General features: G+C 44.3%; 1 protein-coding gene across 2 annotated transcripts in view; it reads left to right on the forward strand.

Annotated features, from left to right (window-relative positions):
- Positions 1 to 10678, forward strand: part of LOC114085317 (short-chain dehydrogenase/reductase family 9C member 7) — a 30018-nt gene extending 19340 nt beyond the window's left edge. For both annotated transcript variants that reach the window (XM_071609745.1, XM_027926500.2), the window contains 3 exons: positions 1725 to 1983; positions 2517 to 2680; positions 9149 to 10678. In XM_071609745.1, the coding sequence (XP_071465846.1) occupies positions 1725 to 1983; positions 2517 to 2680; positions 9149 to 9366 (641 nt within the window). In that variant the 3' untranslated portion in view covers positions 9367 to 10678. The remainder of the gene's footprint in view (positions 1 to 1724; positions 1984 to 2516; positions 2681 to 9148) is intronic.
- Positions 10679 to 11564: the final 886 nt, after the last annotated feature.

An 11564-nucleotide genomic window follows, 5' to 3' on the forward strand; every position in this document is an offset into this window, starting at 1 on the left:
GAAGCACTGAGTACTGGGGGTGGGGGAAGGGAGACAATTCTTACATGCTTTCTCATTGCCCCTGAGTGTCCCTGAATATGAAATTGGCACATTCTAAAGCTGTTAGCCCTGCTCTGACTATTCTCTGGTTACTCTTTTTTTAAAAAAAAATTTATTTTTTAGTTGTAATTGGACACAATATCTTTATTTTATTTATTTATTTTTATGTGGTGCTGAGAATCAAACCCAGGGCCTTGCACGTGCTAGGTGAGCGCTCTACCACTGAGCCACAACCCCAGCCCAAGATAGATAGATAGATAGATAAAAATAAGGTTGTCCTAGTTCCCCAACAGGTAATGCATCCTCTGCTGGAGACATTTACCAGGACAATCAGAGGTAGAAATGCTGTGTATCCCTTTTCCACAGGCAGAGACCACTGGGGTTTTTTGGTCTCAGCAACCTCATTTTCTCCTATATAAGGCCAGAGTCTCCCCCAGCTGGAAAGATTCCAAACCCTGCCAATCAGTTAATCTCCTTTAGTTTCTCAAATGGCAAGAAAACAGGAGGATGGGGGTGTGGCTTAGGTGGGGACCTGGGGGGAAGGTGGCCAGGATTGATGTTCACATTCAGATCTTCCCTCAGGAGTGAGTGACTGTGCTGGCAGAGTACCTTGAGGTATTGGTCAAGTTTGGGATATAATGGGGTTGGGAAAAGGAAGGAGCCAGGGAGTGAGGTTCCCTGGATCCTTGGGTGAAAGAGCCAGAAGGAGCCCTTAAAGGTCATTGAGGGGCTTTTTCAGTGTGATTTTAGTATTATGCTTCCCTAGTGGAATTCTACTAAAAAACTCAAAGGAGTGCTTCTCCTGCAGCTCCCTCCTCCACCAGGCTTTTGGGACTGACTGGGAACAATCTCCCTACTGAAGTCTGACGAAGAACCTGAGGCCCAGATAGGAAGCCGTCTGTCCAAGGCCTGGAGTTAGAAGCAGGCCTAGATCTTGAGGTTCTCCAGTCCTGAGGCCCTACAGAGTTGGGCCTAAATAACTTACCATTATTTTTCTCCATTCATGTGCAACCCAATTTAAAGAGAGCTCTTTTCATATTTCTCATGAGTATTTTATTCAAGTGTTTTATACACTTATAAATATGACATTTTTCTCTCTGGTCTGCCTTGTTTGACTTTTTTCTTTAGCATTTATTGCCATCTTGAGGGGCAAGACCTTGTCTTGTTCAGTTTCTGTCTCCTTCACCTTTTAAGTGGCACAGAGTAGATGTGTAGGAATGAATAGATGTGTGAAGGATGAATGAATGAATAAGTGAATCGATTTGGGTAATAGGTGAAATGGAGTTGGTTTCTTACACTTAGGTGAATAGAGAAAGGAAACCTGATTGACAATGGAATTCAGACTTGAATTCATTGGTAGGAAAATGGTATCTCCTATCTTTGAGCTAATAGCTTCAGTGCTATTAGCCACATGCAGCCTGGGTTGTGACTGGTACAGAGCCTCAGCCAGTTGATAGACTATGTTAATCAGAAAAAAGTGCCCCTTCAAGGGAACATGAGTCTGTAAAAGGCATATGATTTTTCCGGCTGTTGTAACTCCCCACCCCTGCTCCAAACCATGCCATCTTGTGTCTTATACACCTACTCGGCCAAAAGGTAGCCCTGAGCAGGTGGATAATGGTCCCTGGTGCTTTCCCAGAGACACTGATTTCTGTGTGGTTCTTTCTCTCTCCTCTCATCCTTAGGCCTCTGGGCACTGGTGAATAATGCTGGTGTGGGCCTGCCCAGTGGTCCCAACGAATGGCTGACCAAGGAAGACTTTGTGAAGGTGATCAATGTGAACCTGGTGGGACTGATTGACGTGACCCTCCACATGCTGCCTATGGTCAAGAAAGCCCGGGGCAGGGTGGTCAACATGTCCAGCTCTGGTGGTCGTGTGGCAGTCATTGGTGGTGGTTACTGTGTCTCCAAGTTTGGGGTTGAGGCCTTCTCTGACAGCATCAGGTGACTGGGCCCTGATAACACCACCTGGGTGGGGATCTTGGGTGTTTTAATTCAGGAAGAGAGGGCTGGGGTGACAGCATGGGGGCGGGGCAGTTCTGGAACAAGGGAGTTAAAGCAGTAGCAAGAGGGAGGCTAGATCTTCTCCAAAGATCAAGAGAAGAAGGGATGAGGAGAAGAGGTGAATGGAGATAAACCCTTGAAGGAGGATGCAAGCCTTGTATAGACCACCTCCCTTTCATCAGGTATGGTGCTGAGCATGGGGCTGAGAGTGGGAAGGACCTGGTGAAGGCAAGATCTTGGCCTAGATCCTCTATTGACTTCCTCCCTATGGGGTTTGCCTTATGCAAAGTGCCCAGAGACTGCTGAACCAGCTTAGGAAAGGGTTATTTGCATGAAGGCAGTGAGTATCTGGGCCAGCTGCACAGGAGTGGGGGGGACCTCCAGGTTCCTGGTAAGACAGGTCCTTCCAGAGGTGAATCTCCCTAATGACTGTCATCATGAGGCTCAGAGCAAATGCAACTCTAATTTCCCAGGCGTGAACTCCACTACTTTGGGGTGAAGGTCAGCATCATTGAGCCAGGGAACTACCGGACATCCATTCTGGGAAAGGAGGGTTTAGAGACACGCATGCAAAAGCTGTGGGAACGGCTTCCTCCAGAGACCCGGGATAGCTACGGAGAAGAATACTTCCGCATCTGTGAGTTCCCCCGTGGGAGTGGGGTCTCAGAGAGGGGAAGGGAAATTTTGGGGTTGCTGACTGGCTTTCAGTTTACAGATGATGGAAAAGAGGCTCAGAAGGACTCAGGGCCTGAGGCCATACAACTAGCAGCAGGGCTGGGGTTCGAGAATAGAGACCAAATGGCAGATTCATGGGGGAGTCAGGAGAGATGCTGCCTACTCCTGGCACTTGCCCTTGAATATCACTGAGCAGGTTGAGTCAGGTGAAAATGCACTGAGATAAATATAGAGCAGTGATCAAGAGCATGGCTGCCCGGGTCAGAGTCCTGGCTCTACTCCCTTACTAGCTGGGAGGCTTTGGACAAATTCATTAGTCTCTCTGTACTTCAGTTTTCTCATCTGGAAAATGGAGCTAATGATAGAGCCTACTTCACAGGGTTGCTGTGAGGATTAATGTGTGTGAAGTGTCTTGCACCAGAGGAAAATGATGGGCTGGGGTTGTGGCTCAGTGGTAGAGTGCTCGCCTAGCATGCACTAGGCACTGGGTTCGATTCTCAGCACCACATAAATGTAAAATAAATATATTGTGTCCACCTAAAACTTAATAATAAATATTAAAAAAAGAAAGAGGAAAATGAGCACATGGGTATTTAGAAGGGAGGGTCTCTAGGAAACTTTCTTATCTTCCTGAGCTAGGGATCTCCTGTGAACCTTAGGTGCTTGGGAGGGTGAAGGAGGAGGTCTCAGCTCTTTACCATCCTGCCTAACATTGTGCAGCTTGTCCAGTTTGGGGATGAATGGAGCCTCAGGCTTTGGGGAACATGAAAGGATATGGGCTGAACGTGCAGTGGAGGGAGAATGGGCCAAAAGTTCTGTTGATGTGTCTACTGGTAGAAAAGAGAGAGTCATTTTGAGGACCAGAGTGCCCCAAATCACTCAGAGAATCTGATCTCAAAGCTGAGCCAGTTGGTTTTAGGAGAGTGGGATTCACTGATTTCCTAGGTCTCTCCATTCCACAAGTCCCAGGGCCTGGAGAGAGAGCAGGCCCCAGGCTCCCCTCTGTAGCTGCCCTTGGGTGGGGCAACCTTTGTCAGTAGCAACTGGCCTGGTGTAATTAGCTGACACCTCCTTGGCAGCCATCTCCCTTCTCCAGTTTTCTCTCTGATGATGCCACCAGCCAAGAGGGTAGGGCTGGCTCTGTGCTGTCTTAGGAATTGTCCCTGGGTCCAGAGTGAAGCAGCCATGCACCCAGTCCAGTTCCTGCTCCCTCTAGGCCTCAATAGTCTTGTCTCATTTTCCCTAACCCAGATTTTTCTTTTTCTCTTTTACCTTACTTCCATGTATAGTCCCAAGAGGCAATTTTCTGTTGCAGTTAAGAACTAGCCGGCATGGATGTAGATTTTGCAGATGTGGACCTTGGACAAGTTACTTAATTTCTTAATTTTCTCATCTGCAATAACTTATGAGAATGTACATATTCTCATTTAATATATATGTATATATATATGTATATATACATATATATATGTACACACACACATACACACACACACACACACACTTGTAGTTCCTAGTGCTTGGTAAAAAAATTTGATTTAAAAGTTTGTGGTGGTTTTTATTATCTTTCCTTAGACTAAGTGTGATTTCCTTTATTTGATTACAGTGGTATCTACAAGATATAAGTTCTTATACTGTAAAGAGATTCTTAAATTATAATAATCCAAAATTATAATCCAAATTTCTGCTACTATAATAAACACCTGAGACAATCAACTTATAAATCTTTATAAAAAGAAAAGATTTATTTTGGCTTATAGTGTTAATGGTTTGAGTTCACAGTCAAGTTGGCTCCATTGTTGCTTTGGGCCTATGGCAGTACATCATGGAGGAAGCATATGGCAAAGCAAAACAACTCACCTTGTGGAAGCAAAAAAGAGGAAGAAGAGACTTGGGTCCCACAGTCTCCTTTGAGGTCATGCCCCCAATGACCTAAAGACCTCCCAATAGGACCCACCTCTTAGTTTCACAACCTCCTAAGCTAAGGACTAAGCCTTTGACTCATGGACTTTTGGGGGACATTCCAGATTGAAACTATAGCAATGGGCTAAATGTAATCATGCAATGAAACCCATGGCAGGTCTGCAGAAAGGTTTATTTTAGTGACATGCTGTCCTGGACATCACACATCAACAGAATTAAAAGCTAAGAAACAAAAACCAAGAAAGCGATTTCTTCACTTAATATACCTTTCAGAGCAAGGCTGCCATGTGCCAGGTATTGTGTGGAACTAGGAGTTGGAGTGGACAAAGCAGTGTGCTTTCCTCTAACTGCCTGTAGCTTTAGACCCAGTAGGGGAGACAAATGTTAGTAAAAGCACACACATTTCATGAAAAATTGTGGTTAAATGCAATTGAAGAGAAAACAAGGGCTCTTGAAAGAAGAACAGGGCTGGGAGTTGGAACCCCAATTCAGATTATGGCATGGGGAGACCTTCTCTGAGTTGACCTTGAGGAAAAATTAGAATTAGGCATTGCTGAAAAGTGGAAAAGGGGCTGAGAAGGGAGATTTTTGCAGGAGAGCTCAGAGGCAGGACATTCCTTTGGAGGGACTTTAAGGAAGCCAGCAGGTAGGGAGCGGTGAGGGCTAGCTGAAGGGCACAAAATAAATTAAAGCATTAAAGCACACTGAGAAATAAGGATATGATCTGATCTATAGCTGGGAAAGACCACTCTGATTGCTGCAGTGTTCCAGGTAGACAGGATGGTGGTTTGGACTAGAGAGGAGGTAGAGGATGTAGAAAGAAGTTGCTGGATGCCAGGTGTATATTAGACTAGCGGTTACTGGGGAAGAGCGAGAGGGAACCCTCAAGGAGGAGTGCTAGGATTATGTTGAAGAACCTGGTAGATGGGGATATCATTTACCTGTTGATTTAGGGAAGACTCAGTGAAGAGATCTTTGGAGAAGTGTTCCTTAAAGAAAAAAATCTTTTGGTTCTGGACATATTAGAATTCTGTGAGGAGAAAAAAAATGTCCCAAGGATTTACATCACAATAAATACATTGTGTCCACCTAAAACTTAGTAATAAATATTAAAAAAAGAAAGAGGAAAATGAGCACATGGGTATTTAGAAGGGAGGGTCTCTAGGAAACTTTCTTATCTTCCTGAGCTAGGGGTCTCCTGTGTGACTTTCTCAGTTACAAGTGACAGAAAATCCAACCAAACTTATTGAAGCAGAAAAGAATTCCTTGACCCACATAACTAAAAAGTTAAACAAAATTGACTCCAGGCACAACCCAATCCAGCTCCAAAGTGATACCGTTAGGCCTTGGTTTCACCCTACTACTTGGTTCTTCTTGCTTGTATTGTGACTCTAAACTCACAAACTCTCTTTGCTTTGGAAACCTCATGGTTACAGCATCTCCTCACTTCCTTCCAAAGTGAGGTCTCCTGGGAATAGGGGACAATTCTTTCTAGATTCCCTGAAAATCCTAAAGTTCATTCTAATCTGGACGGCTGGATCAGAGGAAACTGCAGAACGTTCTCAACCTCGAATTAATCTCCGTGCCCAGGGAAATGTGAAAGTCCTACTGGCTCAGGCTGGATCATGTGCTCTACCTCGACCTAAGACTCAAGAGCCAGGGAATCATGGATCCCCAAAGGGAAGTCTGCAGCTATTGGGAACAAAAGGACTGGATGTTAGTGGGGGAGGGGATATACTGTAAATGCTCTGTGTGATTCCCCCTAAAACTCCCTTAGCAGAGAGTGGTCCAAGTCATTTATGGGCTGCTGTGAAGCTGGGTGAAGCATAGATTCAGCCAGAGTCTGGAAAGTATATAAAGTCACTTCCTAAGTAAGTCCTCAGTGCAGGCAAGGACTGTAGAGTCTCTAGTGCTGTCCATGAAGGAATCTGCAGGAAAGCAAATGTCCTCTGAAAACTACTTGTCACAAAGCTGGTATTGTTATGCTGAAGAATAATAAGGAGAGGGCTTATGAAATCCATAGGCTGATTCATTTGTAGTCCACCCCATGATTTCAGAGGAAAATTTTCAGGCAGGTGTCAACCACTTTTAGATAAACATTTTCCCAGGTGGTTATACTCTCAATTTTCACCTCAGTTACCTAGTGATTACAGGGATGAGACGGGCCTCTGAGAATCCGGCAGGGGAGATCCAAAAGCAAATACAACACCATGCAGAGAATCAATAGTGGGCATGCAAGCGAAGCAATGGTTAACAGAACAGAGACTTAATTCCTCTGTCACAAAAGCCTCAAAGAAGAAACAATGGATGCCTTAGAGAGTTTTGAAGGATGAACAGGAGTTCACAAAAGGGAAAGAGACAGCAAATGTTTCCCACAGAGAAGCACGAGCAACATCTGGAGGCACGACATCTGGAGACATGATGTGACATAGATCTTATGCCTTTGTAGGCAGTGTGATTCCAAATTTGGACTTCAGCAGTCCTTCTGATCATGTTACACAACTCTCTAAACTTCAGCTTATTCATTTAAAAAAGTATAATAATTCCTCCTTCAAAAACTATAGAACTAAACAAAAATGTAAAGTACTCCTCTCAGCCATAGAATGAGCTCAACAGACCTTAGGCATTGTTATGATTATTAGTCTGGCACAAGTGTAGTGTGTAGGGGACTGGGACAGGGATAGATTAAGGATCAGAGCCTAAAAGACCATTTGGGTGGTTACGCTGAGGAGTGTGAATCTTAGCATTTCAAATAGCTTTGAGCTAGGTGTGGCATGAAGACATGAAGTCACACATCAAGGTGGTTATGAGAAGTGGGGGGCCAATAGTAAGACACAAGAGATATTCAAGAGTGGTCATGCAGTGCTGCGTTAGACAAATGATAACCACTTGCTGTGGCTAACCAAACAGGCCCCTAGCTTATGAACTCCAAGACATGCCTCAGATTTCTTTTGTGTGTGTGCGCGCGTGTGTGTGTGTGTGTGCACATGCGTGCATGTGTGCATGGTACTGGTGATTGAATCCAGGGCCTGCTGTATACTAGGCGAGTGCTCTACTACTGAGCTAATCCCCAGTCCTTTAAATTTTATTTTGAGACAGGGTTTCACTAAATTGCTCAGGCTGACCTCAAACTTGTGATCCTCCTGCCTCAGCCTCTCAAATATCTGGAATTACATGTGAGTGATAACGTACACAGCTCTTGGAGTTGTTCTTAATGATATCCAGAGTAGAACTGTATGGATGGCTTGTTGATAGCAACTGAAAGGAGCACATTCCCAAAGAAGTGGTGCTTAGAATCACAGGGACAAGCACAGAAATAGAGATCACAGTTCTTATGCTAACAGGCCTGAAGCTGAGCCTCAGCCTGGCGTGGTTACCACTGCTGTTGCTGGGCATAGCCAAGGACCTAATTAATGTCTTTTCTCTTCCGAACTCTGCTGGGGAGGACATCAAAAATTCCCATTTAGCCAGACCCAGTGATGCACACCTGTAATTCCATAGGCTCAGGTGGCTAAAGCAGGAGAATAGCGAGTTCACAAGCCAGCCTCAGCAAAAGCAAGACATTAAGCAACTCAGGGGGACCCTCTCTCTAAATAAAATGCAAAATAGGGCTGGGGATATGGCTCGATGGTTGAGTGCCCCTGAGTTCAATCCCCAATACCCTCCCCCAAAATTCCCATTTTAGCCCCCTCCCCTACTTCTTGGGGAGTCTATATGAAGACTAGGACCTGTCCCTAGCAAAGAAAAGGGGTCAGAAGTTCAACTGTTGTGGCCGAAATGCCAAAGTTTGGACCTTGCTCTTTTATAAACTCTCAGGAAGAAAAACTTTTCCCCAGGTGCCCAGATCCAAAGCCCATGTTCTTCTCCACCATCTAGGAGAGTGATGGGCTAGATGGGAACTTGTGTCTCCCTTTCCACTCCATGCCTAGCAGGTGCCCACACAAAACAAGAGCTAATAAATATTTGAGAGGACAATGGAAGGATGTGCTTCGTATCACCTCCCACTGTCCACCTTGCCCAGCTGGTTTACTATTTTTAACAACATTTTTCCCCCTGCATGCTTTTGTAGAAAATGTGGAAACTCTAGAAAGTGAAGGAAAAAAAAAAATGAAAAAAAGCCTAGGAATCCCACTACTCCATCGCGTAGCCTGCTACTAATCAATCATCTTTGCTATTCTCCAAGGCAGGTAGCATTATCCCTGTTTTATAGATAATGAAAGTTTAAGCTCAAGTTCATACAACTCTAAGTGGCACAGTCATATAAAGAACTGGCACAGCTCTTCTCATTGCAGTCACTAGAATTCAATGCACAACTGTAAAATTGAGGAAGACAAATAAGAGGAATTGTAATGATCTTATAAATGTGTGTGTGAAAACCTGCCTGAAATGTTAGGCCAGGGATCTGATGGAAAGGGAGCTTGAACAGAATTCAGAAAAATAACAGAAACTTTCATCTTTCATGAAGAATAACAGAACCTTTCATTGCCACCCCCCACCCCTCAAACAGATACCAACAAGTTGAAAAACATGATGCAGCTGGCAGAGCCAAGAATCAAGGATGTCACCAACAGCATGGAGCACGCCATCGTTTCCCGGAGCCCCCGCGTCCGCTACAACCCCGGCCTGGATGCCAAACTCCTCTACCTCCCCCTGGCTAAGTTTCCCACCCCTGTGACAGATTTCATCCTGAGCCGGTACTTTCCAAGGCCAGCTGACAGTGTTTGAGCTGGGGAGGCTCAGAAGGTGGCCTAAAGGAGGGGGTGGGATAAAGAGCTGTGAGGTCACAGGCGGTGATATCAGACATCCTGGGGGAATCATCTACTATGGACACCTTGCTAGGTTGACACTCACTGCTGGCAAATCTACCAGTGACTTCCAACAGAAGATGACTGCCTCTTCCCAATCACTGGGGGCCCCAGCCACTTGAGGTGGCCTTTAGAGACCTACAGCATGACCTCAAGGGTATGCGTCACCCAGGCAGGAGACAAGTTTTTCTAGATCTGAAAAAATCAAGCAGGGAAAAACTGGCTCCTGCTGAATCACAAACCGTCACCGCCTCCGGGAAATACCATGGGATAATCTAACCCGTGGGGGAATCTCAGCCACCTTCCTGTGGTCTCTGACTCTGTGCTAGCCTTATCCACATAACCCATTACTGACGGGTACAGTAGGGCAGCCAGGAAGTGTGGAAGTATATCCTATAAAAGTTTAAAATAGTTTTTTTTCTCTAAATTTCTCTATTGGTAGGTAATTGGGATACACATGAAATAACATTCATGTATTTAATAGCCATTGATTAATTCTTCAAATATTTATTGAGTTCCTACTACATACCAGGCACTGGTATGTGAAGATGCTGGGGAGGGGACTATGAAAATGATGAAATCATGATCTTGGTTTTTTATTGTCTATTTTGTGTTTTGTTTCAGCATGATGTCTTGTAGCAGAGACCAGAAAGTGAGAGAAAGAATAGAAATCAGAAACCAAATATTTATAGGAACCCTGGGGATCATTGTGCTGTTCAAACTTGGCTGTACGTGATAATTACCCAATTATTCCTGGGCTCCAATGTCAGAAAATATGATCCAGAAGACTCAGGAAAGGGCTCAGAAATATATCTGTAGCAAGGACCTAGATGATTCTGAGACACTTGGGAGGCAGTGGTGGTTCCTTAGGAAGGTAACTCGTGCTCAGACGGGGAAATGATTTCCCAAGTCCCCTAACCTAGTGCTAAGACAGAGATAAAACTCAGATTCAGATTCCCAGTTCAGGGATTTATTTATTTTTATTTTTAGTTACAATAGAATCAATCTCTGAAATTAGCATCATCATCATCAAATAAGTAATGTAACTAAACTTTTTTAAAAAGCCTTTAACTGCTGAGTCATATGAAGGTGTGTTGAAAAGCCTTTTCTGAATTTGATGAATGGTCAGATAATAAAGGTCAAATGAGATATTTTATTTTTAAAAAGTCTTCAACTTGTGTCTCTGCAACATCTGACTGAACTTGAAAATAATAAAGTGTGACTTAATTATATCTGCAAAGACTCTGTTTCCAAATAAGGGGTAATAATCATGGGTTCCAGAGATTAGTATGTAGACACATCTTTGGGAGATCACCATGCAACCCCCTCCTCTCTATTATTCACAACCCTTCTATTCCTGGCACCAAATTTGGAATCAGGTGGAATGCACTGAGCAACACGTAGCAGAAAAGCCAACTCAACTGGCTTAAACAATAGAGCGTGAGGATGGGACCCAGTGGCTGAATGATGGCATCGAGGTGGTGGGCTCTTTCTGTTTCTTTGCCTCTCACAGTTCCGGTTTCATCCTTCATTGCTGTGACTGACTACCAGTGGCAATGGGAACTCTGTGCTTTTTCATCCTCAACTTACAGGAAGAACGCACTTGCTTTTCCATGGCATTCAAGATGGAGCAACTGGTCTTCCCAGAGCCCTCATCAAGGCTCTCCTTGAATCCCACTGGCCCAAAGTGGCTCAGGCTTGTCCATCTGTGAACCAATAACTGATGTGGAGCAAGTTGCCATGAATTGCTTAGATTAATCATGGAACAGAATAAAAATGTTGGTACAGTGTCGCAGCCACATCAATGTTAACAGCAACTCAATTCACAATAGCTAAACTATGGAACCAACCTAGGCACCCTTCAACAGATGAATGGATATAGAAAATGTTGTACATATACACAATGGAATATTATTCAGCCTTAAAGAAGACCGAAATTATGGCATTTGCAGGTAAATGGATGGAACTAGAGAATATCATGCGCGAAGTGCAATAAGTCAATCCCCAAAAAACAAAGGCCAAATGTTTTCTCTGATAAGTAGATGTTCATCCATAGTGGGGTGGAGGGACAGGGAAGAATGAAGGAATTTAGAGTTGTGTAGAGGGGAGTGAGGGGAA

The sequence above is a fragment of the Marmota flaviventris genome, chromosome 3 (assembly GCF_047511675.1).
Source record: "Marmota flaviventris isolate mMarFla1 chromosome 3, mMarFla1.hap1, whole genome shotgun sequence".
Taxonomy (NCBI): domain Eukaryota; kingdom Metazoa; phylum Chordata; class Mammalia; order Rodentia; family Sciuridae; genus Marmota; species Marmota flaviventris.